Below are 20,155 nucleotides of genomic sequence, written 5' to 3'. Positions count from 1 at the left end.
TTTATATTGACATTTCAAACTTTTGCTCCTAGATTTAAACACCAACAAATAGGCTCTTATCAGGCATATAGGAGAAGTTTATATTGTGTTCTGAGCTCACAGTTGTATTGAACATACTTATAATTGAACAAAATAAAGAAGATGAATTTGTGAACTAATGACAAAATTATGTAATTGATTTGACCCTAGAACCTTTGATTACTTTTTGTAATAAGTTAAATTGTTATGAACATAATGTCAGATTCTTGTGTTATTATGTACTCTAATAAGTCCATATTTGCATAATTGTCATGCCAGTGTACTTATATACATATATACCATGCATATTAAATAGGATGCACACATATATATATACCATGCATATTAAATAGGATGCACACATATATATATACCATGCATATTAAATAGGATGCATAAGATATATACATATGTATATATATATATAATTTCTAAGTATTCTTAATTTTTCTGTACAGATTAAATGTATGTATCTCTGTTACAACATGTGCACACATTTTTATTATACATTTTCTCCTATTTCTCCTAAGTTCAAAATCTCCCCCTTGACCTCACTCCAACCTTCAACTTAAAGATATCTGCTCAAGCTAACTAAGAACTTGATCTTTGAAAGATCAAGTTCTTAGTTAGCTTGAGCAGATATCTTTAACAGGCTTGTTTGAATAAATATGCCCAAATACTTTACATTCTGTCAGTATCTAGTCAGAAAATTGTGCATGGAAAAAAAGAGATGAAAAGAACTGAGACAGAAAGAAAATTAGTGCCATGGCAAGCTTTCAATACAGTATCTCTGAGCCAAGTTTTCTCGGTGAAATGACATATCCTCACTGAAATACCCTTTTTATATAATTATGCACTGAGCACACATCACCCAAAGTAACTTATTTTTGTTCCTTATCGAGGAATACATATTGCCCCGGCTAAGAATGAGGAAACAAAAGCTGGGATAATTATGGCTGATTTAACTTTGGAAAACTCTTATTCTCCAGCAGTCCAGCATACAAACCCCCAAACTAAAGTTATGTAACAAGGTAATATCAACAATGAGAAACTGCATGATAAAATCCTGCCCAAAAGTGAAAAATGCTAATTTTGTCTCATTTAGCAGCTGGATACAGAAATGCTCATTAGTTTTAAGAGGGTTAATCCTTTTAACTTTTGCATATTGATATGCCAATTATGCCTAATTGTACAAGAGGCATCAGTCAAGGTAATAGTGCATAAACACATGAAAGTTATTAAGTACATCCCAACATGTAATAAAGTAGGTGTTAATTGGTAGCTGAGTTCTGCGGGCTATTGAGGTGGATAATTCATTGAGAGATGGATCACTTGTAATTTCTCTCCATAATTCCTTTTGCAGTCTCACGCTGTGATGTTTTCATGCTTGTCAAAAACAACTGCGGCATAGTGCCTTTTGTTAAACACAGCCAATAAAATATGTTAGGCATCATTAAATATACTTAACTTTTAAACTTCTTCAAAGGTATAGTTCTTACTGATAATACATTATAGAGATTCCAATAATTTACTCTAACCACTGCCTCAAGTTCATAGTTGAGGAACATTTTAGCTGGTTCAAAAGCAGAGTCGGGCTGGCAGTGTTGCGCCTCCCCGCAGACAATACTTTTAAATGAGAAATAAATAAAGAAAAATGCATCTCTGGATACCTTATCTAAGGGTATATTTCTCGCTTCCGAAATATAATCACTGGCTTCCTTATGCTAAATTTGTCTTTAATACCTGAAAAAGGAATGATTCAAATCCTATATTTCTCATGTGCCTGAGATGATTGTGGGTTAATTTTGCACTTGAAATTTGAGTGAAAAACAGGGAATACATGTAATTGGTAACATGCTACTCAGAAAGTTTATCTCATTTAATAACTCAGTTAGGGAGCTGAATATTTCATAGGTCCCTGTGATATTAACAGAACACACAATTAATAGCTCACATGTTTCTGCCGGGTGACTGGAAAACACAGCCTGTCCCCAGCTAACCTATTTCTCGCTTTTGCTCTCACTGTGAGAAACAAAATAGATCCGGGGTCCAAAAGAGTGGCTAACATTGCATAAATAATTTTGTAACATCCTATGGCCTCAGCTGCAAGTTACCACCATTATGGAAGAAAATTAACCAGAGGAGACTCATCACAATCAGTGTGTTTAGTGGCTCAGGATGCGTGCAGGGGCAGGGACACAATTGGCAGTAGAGTTCATCTCTAACTATTTTATTTCAGATCTTCCTAATGACACATTATCGAAACAAAATGGCTTCCTCTCCAAACCTTAAATTGCCACACCATTTCAATCATTTCACTCATTCCAAATCAGTCCTAATTTCCAATATCATATATTGCTGGGAGAATTTTAAGAAAGAAATTGTCACCTTTTTTTTTTTCCCAAAGACTTTTTTCTCGTCTCAGTTTATTCTTAGCTAATTTTAGCCTCTGGCTTTTCAAAGTGATGTACTATATTTGGAAGTACAAACACCACATGCTAACATAACCTCATTATTTTTATGACACTGAAGCATGATAGTGGAGGCCCTTAAAATGAGGCAAAGGTGCTCTTCGGTCTAGCTCCAAATCCACTTTATCACTGGATTAAGCTCATCTCTTCTCTCGCAACTGGGGACATTATTATGACTATAAGTAGGCAAGATAAAATACATTACAAAATCGGTTTTCTCATGTACTTTAGGAAAACAAATAAAACAAGGCTAATTCGTGTTGTTGTTGTGTGTGTGTGTTTTTGTTTGTTTTGTTTTGTTTTGTTTTTAAAAAATTCTGTGTTAGGGAACTTGGTTGTTAAGGATAGTGACTTACAGGTTCAGTGACCTTCCCAGCATCGGTGAGGATCATGGATTTACTTTGGCTCAGTCTATCATGGTGACTGTTGGCATTTTTGATTCTCATCTGCACAGCTCCAGTGCCTTGGCGGGTGGAATTCAGTGTTTCTACAGAAGTATCTGAATTTGTAGATTTCTGCATATTACAGTGTTATCCCTGATAAAATAAAAAAACATCATATTATTCTCTAAATGAGTACTTTTCCATGAAAAACTCTTGGTGGAGTGCACATTCCTGTTAGCCAATAAGGTACAAAAATGAAATATAAAGTCTTCACTTTTCTGAGTAGTAAATAAAAAGGTCATTTCTTTGTAATTGTTTCAATCAATTAAATTACCGCACAATGCTGTACATGCCAGAGGACTTCAAAGTTCATAGGCAACATGCCCATACTCTGTGCAATTTCTAATTCTATTAAGGAACTAATGGCAATATCATACAATCTCCTTTATATATACATTATGTTGTCAATCTAGTCATCTTTAGGGTATATTATTTTTTTATTCACATTTTCATCTGTTATCCACTCCACTCCCACATATGACCACCAACACTGTTTTTTGGTGAACAAATAACTATGTCAATAAAGTCAACTTTAAGTGAAAAGAATTGGCATTACAGCAAACCAAGTTGGTCCCAATGACTATCAAATATGTTGGCTTGGTCTTATTAGCATGGTGCTTAGCCTCAGCACCCACCCCCCAACACACCACCACACACACACACACACACACACACACACACTTATAATATCCACAGGGAGCATTAAAATTCTTTTATCCATCACCATCTGCCAACTGAACTAGATTCAGTAGCTTAGTTGAACATAATATTTACAAAGAATGTGAAGAAAATCAACACTATTTATTTATGTATTTATTTATTTATACCAGTATTTTCATAGACAAAATTTGGCCAGACAGGAAAATTGAATGTGGGCACATTTAAAGGAGTAGCAGTGAAGAAATAATAATTTGGAAAAAAAAACCACAAAGAGAACTGAATGAACTTTAGTAGTAGCAATGGGTAGATTAGAAGAGCTTTAGTTACTTCCTCAAATCCATAATTCTTTTCAACTGCTCCTCCCCATAAGCACCACAAATGAACATATCATCTCATTTAATATAGAACTTTTACAATGCAAACACAGCTTCTAAGCTTCTAGAAACAGATCCTGGCCTGATTGTTGTCTCTACATTCTGCCTAGGTAGACATTCCATAGCTAGCGTGGGCATGTGTGTAAACAAAAGAACAATTTGTCACCAGTTATAGAAGCCAATGAAATCCAAAAGAAAGATGAAATTTTAAGAAACAACTATATTGGTAGCCCTATGTCTGCTGAGCAGACAATGGGGCTTGAATTATGGTAATATTCAAGAGGACACTAAAATAATTAGAAAAGAATGAAAGCATTTTAATAGGAGGAAAAGTGTCACCTCATAACTGACACCAGTAAGGCAATTGAGTGTCGGGCAATGTGTTCAGTGGTTTAATCCTTGTAAAACCTATGAGATATACATTAAACACAGGTTTGTAGAGGAGAATACTAAGAGTCAGGGAGATTAGTAATTTTTCCAAGGACACTGTACAGAAAGAAGCAAAGGGATATGCATTTTATTCTAAAAAAAAAGACCCAGATACCCATCAGATGAATAGATAGACAGATTCTAAACTGATGCATACAACTACATGGATAAATTACAAATTCAATGTGCTGAGTGAAAGAAGCCAGGCAAAAAAATAAAAGTAGTTATTGGGTGTTTATAATTTCACTTACATAGTGTTCTAGAAAATGCAAACTAACAGCAGCAAAAAGGTGATCAGTTGATTGTCTAGGGATGGGATGGGGAGAGAAGTGGATTATACAGTATACAAGGAACCTTTGGGAGGAATAGATATGTTTGTTATCTATGATTGGGATGATGGTTGAACAGTAGTCTACATATTTTAAAAGTAATCAAATTGTACACTTTCAGTATTTGCACTTTACTGTACTTCAGTTATACCTCACAAAGTTGTTTGTAGAAATGCTGTTTTAAGAATTTCTTCACAGATGGTTGCTCATATTTTCATTTTTATGTTTCTACATTAGTGATGTATTATAAAATTTATCCAATTGAGAATAAAATTTCACTTTTAATAAGATTTGAAACATAATTTGAATAAAAGAATATTTTGTCCCCCCTATTTCATAGAAATATAATAACAATTACTTTGATGAGAAGAGTTTTAAGATATATCAAATCTGGCCACTAATGTAGAATGTAGGCATAAGGGATCTTACCTCTATATCTAACTAGAATAATATATATATATATATATATATATATATATATATATCCTTTCTTTTAAAAAGTAAATGCATGTGATATAGTTATTTCTCATATATCCCAGTACATGATAACTTATTTATTTTATTCTGTCTGTGATTTATCATTGAGTCCATTAATGTTTCTTAGCAGCAAATCTATGAATCTTTGACATTTATGAAAATGCTACTACAAAAAGCATATTTTTTTTTTCAGGATATACTTTAGTGAATTGAAATAAGGGTGAATGAAGGCATGAAAATCTAGAAATTGCCTTTGTAATGGTGACCTTGGGTTCATGGTAGATTGGCTACATAAAAAATGTCCTCATGACTTTAGAAGCACTGTTTCTAATGGACACCTTTGTGATCTTGTACACGTCAATGGACCTCTGTTTCATCACTGGAAAAAAATGATAGTGAGGGGGCAGGGACAGCTAAGAGGACTGCTGTGACCTGCTGGGTCCTTTTCTTTCTTTTTTTCAAATATATTTTTATTGATTTCAGAAAGGAAGAGAGAGATAGAAACACCAATGATGAGAGAGAATCATTGATTAGCTGCCTCCTGTATGCCCTCTACTGGGAATTGAGCCCAAAACCTGGGCATATGCCCTGTCCAGGAATTTACCTGTGACCTCCTGGTTCCTGGATTGATGCTCAACCACTGAGACACACAGGCTGGGCTGTAGGGTCCTTTTCACTTCCGATACTGATATGGTTAAAGTCTGGGAGCTCAAGAAGTATTACTACAGATTTACAGAGCTTAGTACTGTTAGGCAGATAAGCAACAATGTAAATGGTTTGGTGTGAATTGATGCCCAAGGATTTGAGTGGGGGGAAATCTATGATTAAACATATAAATTTTTCTAGAAAAATCTGGGTTCTCCTCTGAGTGCATTCAAGGCTTGAGCTTTCAGATTACTCATTAGATTCAAACTCTAAGGACGATGTGTTTGTAATACTGGTGAGGAAATCACTCAGGCCAAAGGCACTTTCTTCTGACCAAGAGCATGAAGCCACTGTATTTACACAGCCCGGCCATGTTCCATTTATAGGACATGCTGCTTCCTCAAAGTCTGCAAAAATGTCATTGTCAAATCAACATTTGCATTCTTGTATTGATTTCATAAGCAACTCCTAATTTGCCTAGTGATACGCTGCTGTTAAAGGGCTGGACTACTTAAAAAGCCTCTTATCTGGCTTCCCCACATGTTTTCTTAGGGACAGACTACAGGAAACATTTTAAAAATCTTCCTTCTTTAGATATTTCTGTTTAGTTGATCTCTTCCCCTACTACAATGTTCTTACCCCATTCTCTCCTCTAGCTATCACTCCCTTTTCTTCTGACCCCATCCTTACATTTGGTTGATATCCCACTGCACTCCATTTGTTCTCTATTCAGCTTTCCTGTATTTTGTTCTACAATGGCAGTAACTTGATATTATTTTATAACTAGTGGCCCGGTGCATGAAATTTGTGCGGGGAGGGGGGTTGTCCCTCAGCCTGGCCTGCACCCTCTCCAATCTGGGACCCCTTGGGGGATGTCCAACTGCTGGTTTAGGCCCGATCCCACATCCCTCTCACAATCCTGGACCTCTGGCTCCAAACCTGCTTGCCTGCCCGATTGCCCCTAACCACTCTGCCTGCCGGCCTGCATGCCCCCAACTGCCCCCCCATCAGCCTGATCACCCCCAACTGCCCTCTCCTGCCATCCTCTTGGCCCCCAACTGCCCTCCCCAGCTGGCCTCATGGCCCCCCAACTGCCTCCCCCCCCCCTGCTGGCCTGTTCACCCCCAACTGCCCTCCCTGGCCAGCCTCATGGCCCCCAACTGCCCTCCCCAGCTGGCCTCATGGCCCCCAACTGCCCCCCCCCCCCCGCTGGCCTGTTCACCCCCAACTGCCCTCCCTGGCCAGCCTCATGGCCCCCAACTGCCCTCCCCAGCTGGCCTCATCGCCCCCAACTGCCTTCCCCGGCTGCCCTGATGGCTTCCAACTGCCCTCCCTGGCTGGTCTCCCAGAAGGTCTCCTGGTCTAATTAGCATATTACCCTTTTATTAGTATAGAGAGTATAGATTGTTCTCATATTTATAAATAATTTTGCAGAACATTACTACATTGCTCAGGGAAGAATAAAGAAAAAAACACAGTCTCTTGTCAAAGATTCTTACCAGCAGAATATAAATTATCCATTAAACATTTATTGAGATTCTCTTAACCTTTTGCACTCAGATGTCGAGTGTGACAGTTATTGAATGTATCAATAATTTGAAATATAAAAAAATCCAAATAAATAAGTTTGTATGAGAAGAAACTCCAGTTTTTTATTCTACTGCCGTGCTTTGTAAAATCTGGGGTATTTAAAAAATTAAATCCCGAGTAGAATAAAGGAATCGAGAAAAAAGCAAGCGAGTGCAAAGGGTTAAGTGGCACTATAGGAGAGACGAGATATACTCTTTTTTTTTAATTTTTTTAATGAAGTGTCTTACAGTTTGTCAGGGTGATAGAGCAACCATATATAATTAAATGAGAATAGAGTTGTGTCCAGGTAGATAGAAGAGCAACTCAGGTGGAACTAGGAAATGGACAGACAGAAGCTGCTGTCTTCATAATAGATGAGTTAGTACTAGAGGTTAGTCAGAGCAGGTTGGGCATTTCAGGCAAGGAGCTCAGTAATGCAAAGGTATGAAAATGACTGTGAGATTATAAGGTAGATATTGAAATGTGTTGTGAAGGAAAAATATAATGCCAAGAAAGTTCAAGGAAAAGACAAATGATGGATTTTATTTTTTAAAAGGCATTTATCCTCAGTGTGTGTGATTCTGATTAGCTTGCTTGACTCTCATCTGGCTAAAGGATTGACTGAAAACCCCACCCCTTCTAACTCAACCAGTGCTGTAAGGGGCTGATATTCTAGACACTCTGAAGGAGAGAATGTGGGAAGAGGGCTTTCCTTGGCATAATGCACAAAGGTCTTGTTTGGGCGATTTGAGCACAAGACAGAGAGAAGCAGTCCCCCTCACCCCTTACCCCCACCCCCAGGACCATGGTAGGGGCAGGAGGAAGGAGGGAGGACACAAGAGGAAGGAAACCTGATGGACTGAAATGACAGCTGTGCTAGTGGCTGTGGAACTTGTAACTGCTGTACTTGTGGGTTCAGAGATGATTTATTGTCTTCCCCATTAGGAGCTACTCATTCTAAGCGGTTAAGGCTGAGTTCAAATTTTGCAAGTTCTATTTGGATCCCACTTACAGCCCTTTCTTTTTGCCATCTTTCAATTTCTCATATTCCCTTTACCCACCTCCTAACACTCCTTTCTTCCTCTCCCAGGCACCTATGATTCCTTTCATATTTTATATGCCAAAGTCCTTACTGCAGCAACTACTCAGGCCTCCTCTCATCCACAGACTCAACACTTCTTATATTCCATCACCCATGCTTTCTTACCAAGTCCTTGAAACATACCCATTCACTCCATGAATCACTGAGATGTATCTGAGAGGGGAATGGTTAAACTACTCAACACAATGTCAGACTTCCCCTTAACTTCTCAGGGTAGCATTTACCTGAATCTCAAACTGGAATCTCTTCTGGTTATGTGGGGAAAATATCCTGCAGTGGAAGAGCTTTGATTAGCCAACTTCACAGATGACCTTAAGTAAACTTAGGAGGGAGGTTGCATTGTGACTCGAGATAGGATGTTAATTAGCATTGCATTCAGGTAAGTGGTGCCTCCTGGAGTTGTGCAATGTGATGGCCCTACCTTGGTGGGCTTATTTTTATGAAAGAAGTTTCTAGGGGAACAAACTCCATTATGAAGCCTTCCCAACCTCAAATCAAAAGAAGCCCTCCCACCCCAGGGTCCATCCTGACTAAGCTGCCAGGAACACATGTATCAAATTAAGGATGTACTCAGAAAGACCATGAAGAGCTTCAATGTGTGAGATTTTCTGTGTTATTATTCCAGGCATATTCACAGAGTTTTAAAATTAGATTCTGTTGTTCTACCCAGGTTTTTATTCTTCAATGACCTTCAACTTTCTAGACTTGGTAGAATAGATTGTATTATCAATATCTGTCTGTGTGTATTTCTATGCAACTTAGTAACATCAAACATTTTGTTAATTATAAGTAATATTAACTTTAAGTTTCATGTAATATACATGTGATTTTATTCAGAATTTCCTTTGTTCTTCCTGATCATCATCATCATCATCAGTTTTATTAGATAAAACATTGATGCATGAGACAAACAGAGCCTTGGTGAATGACTAATGAAAATATTAAGGAATTAGTTTTTAGACACATTTTGCATGTGTCTAAAATATCCATTAATTTTCTAAAACTCTCCAAATAAATATCCCTGAGTTAGAAATTAAAATGTAAATCACTTAAGACTAGATTCACGATTTCCAGACTTCCTGATTTTTATGTACCAAGAGAAGAGCAAGAATAGCTTCTGATACTAGTATTGCACTAGTTCCACTTTCAATACTGTTTTAAAAACAGGAAGCAGTGATGACAATGCACTTCATAAGAGCTACACAAGCTCTGGCTCTGCTCAACAGACTTGGTTCTGGGCTGTTCTGGGCCTGATTCTCCCACTGTCTGTGCAAATACCCAAATAGGAGTGAATGTGATATTTTGTCTAATCATAAGTTCATAGCTGCTCTGCCAATTATTTTTTTTGCACTCAGCAGCTTGCCCTTTTGAGTTAGAAAGTGAATTTTTGACATCTCTTTCCCATCAGCATCATTAAAAGTGGAAGTATGTTAAGAAAATTGTGAGCTAGGAGATACTGAATGTGCACTATGCTGTATCTCCAGGATGCAGAGCAGAGAAAACTGAAGTTCAGAGATACCGAGACGTTTTCCCAAGGTGCAACAACCTGTTCAAAAGTAGTCCCAGAACAGGACTCAGGGCCTACATCCCCAAACATCCTTGCTTTAGTCAAAGGCCTCCAAGTCCAGTGTAAACTGTATAAGAAAAAAATAAGGTTACAACAATTCCCAAGGAAATCTGACAGATAAGGGAATTAAAGTGGTAATAGGACAGCCATGTTAGGTAAGTCTTACTATTTAATCATTTATAAATGTCCCTGTGCTTCTTGACAAAACAATTGAGATTTTAATAAATGTTTGTTGAATATATAAGTAGAAAACTATGGAAACAAGTTAATGCCAGTGGACATAGCCTAGAAAAGCATTACCCATAGGAAAATGTCTTTGAGCAAGTTTATTTCTTAATGAAAGAAAAATATGTGTCACTCAAGTTGGCCAGTGTTTCTAAGGGCCACATGAACTATGGATATTTCATAATCAGTGAGAAGCAAAAAAAAAAAGCAATGCATTTCATATTTTCTGAGGCTAACATTAAACATATTTGGAGGTTCATATGAATTTTTTAAAATATGAAGTATGCCATATTTGCATTTTAGAATAATCCCTTTGTTTCTTTCTCATTTAAAAAATGGCATTTATCACGAACTTAGAATTTAGCAGCTAATTGTCCTGACAATAGAGAATGTTTTCCTTGAGTTTCAAATTTCTTTTTTTTTAAAAATATATTTTATTGATTTTTCACAGAGAGAAAGGAAGAGGAATAGAGAGCTAGAAACATCGATGAGAGAGATACATCGACCAGCCGCCTCCTGCACACCCCCCACCGGGGATGTGCCCGCAACCAATGTACATGCCCTTGACCGGAATCGAACCTGGGACCCTTCAGTCCGCAGACCGACGCTCTATCCACTGAGCCAAACCGGTTTCAGCCAAATTTCTTTAGGTACATCATATTCTTTCTCCAAAAAGAAGGGCTCGCTTGTCTGACATAACTACCACTGAGGATTTCATAAGGAAATCCATCTCAGAAGCAGCACTGAATGTCCCCCAGGGAATTCCCATTCAATGAATGTTAACCAGGTGTTCACTCTGTGGCAAGTGAGCTGTCTGGTCACCCCGACCTTCAAGAGCTACCATCACTGCTGCCTGAGCACACGGAGAACTCTCTGTGGTGAAATGACCCCCTTTATTTCCTGGAATATCTGGGAAGTGCTGTTTCTCCAGGTCTGCTAAGAGCTCATGGCAGCTCCACCGACAAATAGTACTTCTCTGAGAAATTCACTCCGACCCCTGGAAAGATCTTATGTTGTCTGTTTGCTTCCCTGTGGAAATGACTTGTGGCCTTGGTAGCTCCAGTAATGTGTGGCACAACCTTGGTGCTACACTTTCCTGACAGGTCAGTAATTAACTTGCATTGCAATTGTTTGTCGTCTCCACCACAGCAGCCATTTACCAAAATAACATTTTAATTTCAGTTTCCTTCCAGTTCACTTTCCTTTTCTTATTTTTTTCCCCCTATGGCTTCTACATCTCTATTAAGTCTAATTTCCCAGACCACTTCCAGAGAGTGCAATAAAACTCAATTTCAAAAATGTCAAATATAATGAAAAAAGAAGATCACAGTAAAGGAATTTGACCAAAGCCACCCCATCGGGTAACATTGTCTTTCATGGGGCAGGTGTTATATATAGGAAGTGTGATAATAAGACTGTGCATTTATTTAACTTCTATCAGGGAATCTGGGCGATATGCCACAGTTACTGACAAAGTCTGGCAAGTCAACCACATAGATAAATTGTAACACAGTTATTGTCATTACATGTGAGCATCCTAAGTGGTGAAAAGGACAAGTAAAATATATTTTTGAGTAGAATAAGTCCTGGACAAAATTGAGTAGGTAACCTTGATCTTTTCTTAGATCTTGGCATCCCGTTGCCATTTCCTTTAGCCTTTTAGACTCATCCTCTTGAGAGCAAAGCAACTGATTTTACACTTGAAATTTTCATTGAGCCTCAACTCTGAGGAATAGACTTGCTAGGTCCCAGTTTCTTCAAAAATTATTAAAAACCGGAGGTTGAGTTAGACATGAGCATGCTTGTCTACAATGGAGTCTGATGAGAGTGCAATGGAGAATGGGATTTAGGACAACTTCAAGGTGAAGGTGGCATTTGGCTTTGACATTGTATGATAAATAGGACTCCAAAGCAGAGAAGGGATATGAACAGCAGTGCAGGCTAAGATCACAATATTTAAGGGAAAGAGGAGTGAACATCCATAACAAATGTTAGAGTGTGTGATTAGGTGGGAAAGTTAGGAAGAAAGAGTTAATTAGGGCTGGATTGGAGCACCTTGTAATTCCTATTGAATATTTTAGTTTTTTTCTTATAGATCCTGAGGAACATTGATGACTTTATTTAAGGCATAATTCCATCTCAAAAGGCAGTGAAAAGAGACCCAAAAGAATGGATCCCCAGCCCTGGCTGATGTGGCTCAGTTGGTTGGAGCATCATCCCATGCACTGAAGGGTTGTGGGTTCGATTCCCTATCAGGGCACATACCCATGTTGCTGGCCCAATGCCTGGACAAGGTGCGTATGAGAGGCAACCAATCAATGTTTCTCTCTCTCTCTTCTCTCTCTCTCTCTCTCTTTCTCTCTCTCTCTTAAAAAAAAAAAAAAAGAATGGATCCCTAGACACTTAAAAGTACACAGTAAGCAATGGCATTATCATGGATTCTTCTTAGTTAACTTTAAATCAGAATCAAATTCACAGCATCTATTTGATAAGGACACCCAGGTATCGGGGCGGGGGTGGGGGGAGTTCTCTAGAACTTTAGAAACTTTACTTTGAACTTCCAGGTGTATGTTTAATGCTTCTGGTTACCAAGCAATTGAAGAGAAAGGTAAAGATTTCACGGGAATGACAAATGAAGCATTTAAAGATGAGAGGTCCAAGGGTGCAATGCATTGATTAAGGGCATAGGAGAAAAAATAAAATTAGATGAGTGGAACTGCTTCTGAATTTCCCTCTGATGATCAGCTAAGAAGTCAAGATTAAAAAGCAAATAGGAACACAATGTCTGTGCCATTGTAATTATGTGTAGGCAGCATAAGACATTTTATGAAATGCCAATCTCCTTGGATACCCAGGAGAACCATAAGGGGCATAAGTAATGCAATCTTCTCTGTTTCCTCTGTCAGTTTTGACCTAATCTAGCAAGAAATGCTGAGCCATTTTCCGCCTCTTGCGTACAAGTATCAATTAAGGGAAAGCAGGGTGACTATCTTAGGGCACTGCGTGATGAAATGTCACTGACGGAGAAAACTGGGCGACAGAACAAGCTGCTCAGCAGCCACTGCATTAGGAACACGGGCAAAACAAGCAGTCTCACACTCTCTGGGACGGACTAATTCACTGATCTTTGGGAAAAGAGTATCAAGTGTGAAAAAGACATTTCAACCTACAATTGCTTGTTTCCTGGGATTTCATGTTGTATAGTATTTATTTCCCAAAGGATGCTACAAAGCCCTTCATCAAGCAGATTCAATTTATCAGGCATTGCCCTGGCCAGTGTGGCTCAGTTGGCTGAGCATTGTCCTGCACACCAAAAGGTTGCCAGTTTGATTCCCAGTCAGGGCACATACTCAGGTTGCAGGTTCAATCCCCGATCAGGGACAGAGCAGGAGGCAATCGCTCGATGTTTCTTTCTTTCCCTCTCCCTTCCTCTCTCTCTAAAATCAATAAAAACATATTTTAAAAAATATCTAATCACCCATCAATTGTGGTACACTAGACTTTATCTCTATTGTGGCCTGCCCGTGTTAAAACATGGAGAAGCTGCATATTGCATAATTAGTCCTCAACATTAATGAACAGAAGTCAGTAACTGACAGTAGTCAAATATGGCTGACATTTGTTTTATTTAGCAAGTTTGTTATTGTATCCAATTAATCTTTCCCTAATGCTCATGGTTTCAAATTCTGAATTGATTGGGTTGGATTTCAGTGCCAAAGGGACATGTCTGAGAATGGGACAGTAATGTCATAGTCCATTGTTGTGACAATGGCAATACCATTAAAACGTTAAAATAAAATATTTCACAACGTCTCCTTTAATGCATTTAAAAATCAGTTTCTCTCCCACTCAATTATGTATGCATGAAAATACATTTTAAATAGTTGTGTGTGTGTGTGTGTATGTGTGTGTTTGTGTGTGTGTGTGAATGCCTGTATTTGTATAATCTGTGAGGAGCATTACTCAGAAGTCCCCATCTACAGATGGTTATCAACTAGGTAGTATGTTACTAAGCGTCAGTTCTGAATGCCTGGTATTATTCAGAGGAAGCTCAATTACCCACAAAGGAGATTGGCCCAGAGAGGTAGGGCTTTAATCCTACCAAGGGAATGGGGCAATGAATGACCCGGTTGCCAGTAGAGAAAGTGGTAGACAGGGACAAAGCAAATGCCTGAGGATGAAGGCATGACTTGCTGAGGTACTGGAATTTGTAATTAAGGGGAACACACTTGATATTTGTATCACAAGTGCAGACCAAAAGCCATTATCACTTTTTATAATTTATTATCAAACTCACAGAACTCCATCCCAATGGAAATAGTTCAAAATTATTTGCAATAAGCTGAGATTTATTCTGCGGTTTCAGGTCAGAAATAACTCTTCTTTCATTGAAAATGATCAAACAGCTCTAGAAGTGAGGAAGAAGAACACTTAGAGCAGTGATGTGCAAGGGTCAGTGTAAGGAGCTTCATAAACAGGCAGGTTCCACTGTACCTTCCAAAGACATGTCCACTCAGCAAGACTGAAGAGGGGCCTGAGAAACTACAGGCTTGGCCATCACCCCTGCTGACTCAGATGCATACTGAACTTTCTTGAGAAACATGTCTATAGAATTATATAAAGTTATTTTTAAATTTTATATCTGCATTGTTATAAAATGGTTACCAATTACTATAGTGTCTCTTTGTTTTTAGAGCCCATTGTTACTAGATTCATATTTGTTTATATTGTTGCTCAAATTAAGTTTTCTAGGAATACATTTCACTTGGGAATATGCTGGTGGTTGGGAGGAGTGGTATGGATCATAGTTGGGAATACTGAGAAGAGAGTAGTTAGTGAGTAGGTAGGTTTAGAGATGGAAACATAGACACAGAAGTACATGAAAGTAATACTGTGAATATCTATTTAAGATTAATTTAAATATGATGTTTAGCAATCCAGAACACACATCCAAGCTTAGTTACTGCTACAAAATAAATTCTCTTACATACAATAAAAACCCTAAAGGATCATAAGACAAGCAATAAGGGTCTATTGTATAACTTTCAGCACAGGTCTTTTTTGTTATTGTTTAATGTTTATATCATGAACTTTGTGTAAGTAAAACAACGTCAATTTAAACACTTGCAAACAGTTATCTTCCTTGTTGAACATCAAAGGATCTTTGGTGTAAGAACAAAACAGATTCCACAAAATACTGTTGTGTTCATTCAAATTTAATCTGAAGTTTGGGGCTAGCGAGGCTTCCTTTTATGAAGCCAAGAATATCAAAATAGGAAAAATTATTTACCAAACCACGTAATTTAAATTGAATGTTTTAGACTGAGTTTTTCAATCCTTCTTTGAAGATCTTTCGATATGCTACATATGTTGTATATCTTAAAAGGTACCCTTTCCTTTCTAGGTTGATTAACTAAAGGCTCTTCTTTTGGTCTCTTGAAGCACTTCAGCTGCATTATCAGGAACCTCAATCCTTGAGTTGTTCAGGGACTAGATTCCTCATTTAAAGAAGTGGTGTTTTCCATGGACACAGCCAACAGAGGAGGGAGAAGGGGAGCAAAGGCGGGGGGGGGGGAGGCGGGAAGGGGACATCTGTAATATTTTTACAATAAAGATAAATTAAAATTAACAATAAAATAAAATTAATAAAAACATATATTTTAAAAATAATAAAAGTGGTGCTTTACTTCTCTTTCTTCAAAGGAGAGATGGGGGAGTCCTCTCCCAGGAGCTGAGATGTAGAAAAGAGGGTTAGATGCCTAACTAGGTTCCAGTTAATTGAGTGTTACTATAATTTGTAGTAGTGTAGAAAAGTTCTATATTATTTTAGGTTCCTCACAAAGCAAAATATTTGACTTTGACTTGTGCATATTGAACTCAAAAGGGAATGCATAAATATTTATAGTTTATAAATGGCTACCAGGATTATCTATTTTGTTTAAACATTAGTGAACAGTAATTCTTTTTTCTCACTCTCCTCCCTTTATTCACTTATAGCCTTGTCAAATTACTTCTGAGGCTTAGAGATTCTGATCTATTAATAGATAACATGTATGATGAAATGGGTTATACAGCCACACCCAGCTACATTTCCCCATCTTGTGGGCTGTGAATTTCACATCTGTCTGTGTATGCATACATGTGTATTTAAATTGTCCTTTCTATTATTACCACCGCCCAAGGTATATGAACCTCCCTTTTAGCTTCCCACATGCATCCATACAAGTGTGGATGCTCTGGTCCATAACTTATATCACATGGCTTTGAAAATAGCAGGCAAACTAAAGATTACTATATTTGCTATGATTTAGAAAAGTTAACCTTTTGGAGATATATTTTCATGGTTAAAAAATATTTTGAGGAGAATTGGAAGCAGAAGAAATTTTGTTCTTTCAAATAGCAAAATGAACACAGTCATGAAAGTTAGACAAACAAAACAAGGACCTAAATTAAAAAAAAAAACAAAAAACACCCACACAACTATAAATGGGTGCTTTTTCATAGGATAATCTAATGTGCTAGTCAGTCACTAACCTTTGATTAGAATGTATTGTGTAAACAGTTATCATTGCACCCTATTCCTGCTTGCTTAGGAGCAGCCATAAAATAAAAAAAGAGGTGGAAAACCAGCAGACTGCCAACCAAACACAACCCACAGACATATGTTGTTGGGCCTGAACAATGATTTCAAATGTTTTGAATGAGTTCCCATTGAAAATGAGGATTTTTACTTTTTAAAAAGGTATAAATCTGTGTGTCTTCTCTTGAGAAGTCACAAGGTGTGAAAAACTTATCAAGGTATGCATGGGAACTGTCAGCTGGAGGTGGGCACCCACTACATCCTATAAATGGCCAAGTTCTCTCTGGTCCAGAAGTTCTCTCCCTTCACACTTGATTTGCATAGGTATCTTGACTGGTGGGGGCATTTGTGACTGTGATTCTTGGTATCGGTCACCTCTGGGAACATTGCTCCTCTGATGTGTGGGTTGAGCAGAGATTCTGCTGCACGTTAAATCAATGTCATTATATATATATTATATATTAGAAATGTAGCACAAAACCAAGAAGAGACTGTGTTTGTTCCACTGTTTTAGAATGGGTAATTGAAGATTAACATTATTTCATATATTCTTATAATGTTTTCAACATGATCTCAAATGACAAAGAGTAGGAGATTGTGCTGTGCTCTTTGCTATTGCTAACTAAGTTCCCCTTTTCCTCCTTTCTGCTCTGACCTCCATTACTGTTCCTTTTCTATTTTGGCAGATAATTATATCCTGGCTTCTAGATTTTTCTGTTCTCTATTTGAGTTGTGTGTCTCTTCTGCTCAAATTGACTGTGGGATCCTTAAAGTCAGACACTACATTTATCAGTGTTGTTGCTCTGTGTTGTGTATAGAACATTACAGGTACTTGGTGCCTATCTGAAATCCCCTGCCTCCAATTACCCCAAGACGGTGAGCATTTCCAACCAGATCAGGTTTGCCACTATGTTAGACTGGTTGTGGTTTCCAGCCCCAAATGTCACTGGATTCCTATGTTTCTTTCCCACTTCCCTACATCAAAAGCTGCCAAATGACCTTGAGATACAGGGCATTCGGGTCAGGGAATAACCACTGCATCTCACCTTCCCCATCCCTCAAGTCATGCTCTACCCGACACTGACTAGTCTCTAGTTTTCCTTTCTTGTCGACTTCCCACTCTGAAACCACAGCTCACTTTCTTAAAGCCAAACTATAACCCAAAAGGGCTTGACCTGTAGGACAAAGCTGGTTCTCCAAGGGCAGCACCATAGCCACTTCCCACTGCCACACATTACTTGCATTAAGTGGATGTCCTAATAGTTTTCAGAATTAGGACTGAGATTGGTCTACTCACTCAACCTACATACATGGAATCCTGAGCAGGTTTTCTCAGGGAGAAAAAATAAATAAATAAATAAAAATGATCCTGGACCTCTCAATTTCCTTTCTTATTTTTCCTTCTAGAATAATTTTGCTAGAATCCTAGCATATCTGCCTCAGGAACCTTACTGCCCTAGGCAAAATTTAGATACAAAGTACAAGTGGGTGAAGAACATTTTGCTTTCTCTCTTTCTCCTTGTCTCTGTAGTTTTTCTGTGTTTTAATTGCGTGTCCAAGAGTCAATGGCTGCCTACCACTTTTTTAATTGCACTGTGTGATGGATATTAATTCTTCAAAAATAAAGGGTATTTTTGGTGAGGACACATCTTGAGCTGCTCAAAGGAAAGCTTCCATATCAACTGGTAAACAAACAAGAAAAGAGTGAGCCTTCTTCCTTCTCCCACACACAGCTATACTATCCGCCCCCACACAGCTGTATTGGGGAAATGAAAGCAATAGCAAGAAATGCTTTTGATGAGCTCTATAATCATATCACAATACTTACAATTGAAATAAACCAAAAATATCTTGGCATAAGTTTTATTTCATACCAAGGGGGGAAATGGTCATCAATGGATTGAACCTAATAAACCAACTACTATGGCTACTATTTACACTACATTTAACCTATTTTAAAACAATTATTATATGCCACAAAGTAGACAAAATGTTTTACACACATTACTTTTCTTTTTATCTTGTGATGAAACTCCCCCATTTTATTGGTGAGGAAAATCAAGCTCAGAGAGATGGAGTACACTGCACAACATAACGTATGTAATATCTAGCAAGTGGTGGAGCCCAGGATTGAACATTGCTTTCTCTGACTTCCCAGCCTGAGCTCTTAATATCTTTACTATCTCTATAAGGAATAAAAGAAGTTCTGGACTAAAGTTTGGGAGAAATATGTTCTCATCATGTTCTCAAACAATTCAATTACTCCATGTGTTATTACCTTCTTTAAATCTACTAAAAGCTCATGTTTATTTCACTAGCATGTTGGAATAATCAAATAAAATAAGGTATGTGAACTCACTTTAAAAACTCTAAATATAATAAAAATAGAGAATGGACATTCTTACTTGTATTAATCAACCTGAAGACATAAAATAAATCTGAAATAGGCAAAATAAAAATGAGAAAGAGGAGTATGGAAGCAAGTGAGGCCCCTTTGCCAGAGTCTAAATAAAGTTATTTATTTGGTTAATGGATAACCAAATAAATAACTATGACAATAAGTAAAAATAGAGAGGAGGGACTGGCTTCCCCTAAAACATGGCAATTGATTGTATGTATGGAATAAGTGAAACCATAGAGATTCTAAAATTACTTGTTTAGATGACTTGAGAAATCAAGGTATAGATATATCAAGGAACAAACTAAAATGAAGAAAAATATTGGAAGAGAAGCCAAGGCCAGATAGAAATTTAAGAATCATATTTGAGAGATTACATTTAAAGCATAAAAATGGGAAGGAATGTCAAAGGTGCCTGGGGAAAAGAGAAGATGGTCTAGAGCTGTGCCACTCACTAGAAATATGATGTAAGTCACATATGTAATTTAAGTTTGTGGTAGCGACATTAGATGAGTAAAATAAAATTCGTAAAATTAACTTTAATAATATATTTTAACCTATATATAAAAAATTTATAATTTCAGCACATGATCAATATGAAAATATTAATGAGATAATTTACATTCTCTTTATTTGTAGTAATCTTTAAAAGTGGGAGTTCACTTTACAACTCAATTTAGACTGGCCACATTTCAAGTGCTGAGTAGCCATTTGTTGCTAGTTGCCACATCATAATGTTCAGCATGGCTTAAGAAGGAATTTTGAACATTAAAGGACTGTGGGAAGACATGGCGTCCAGAAGAGATAAAGAAAAATAGATAAGGTACTGGCATTATGAAACTAAGGCAAAAATGTTTCTTTCCTCACA

The 20,155-nt window shown here is 37.6% G+C and overlaps 1 protein-coding gene across 2 annotated transcripts in view; it reads right to left on the bottom strand.

Annotated features, from left to right (window-relative positions):
• The window catches only part of ARHGAP15 (Rho GTPase activating protein 15), a 648,004-nt gene that overhangs the window by 614,988 nt on the left and 12,861 nt on the right, over nt 1–20,155 (bottom strand). For both annotated transcript variants that reach the window (XM_008143494.3, XM_054722880.1), the window contains exon 2: nt 2,846–3,025. In XM_008143494.3, the coding sequence (XP_008141716.1) occupies nt 2,846–3,010 (165 nt within the window). In that variant the 5' untranslated portion in view covers nt 3,011–3,025. The remainder of the gene's footprint in view (nt 1–2,845; nt 3,026–20,155) is intronic.

This window comes from Eptesicus fuscus, chromosome 11, assembly GCF_027574615.1.
Source record: "Eptesicus fuscus isolate TK198812 chromosome 11, DD_ASM_mEF_20220401, whole genome shotgun sequence".
In the NCBI taxonomy this organism is placed as follows: domain Eukaryota; kingdom Metazoa; phylum Chordata; class Mammalia; order Chiroptera; family Vespertilionidae; genus Eptesicus; species Eptesicus fuscus.
The sequence above is the reverse complement of the archived record's forward strand: the minus strand, read 5'-3'. Positions and strand labels throughout refer to the sequence as shown.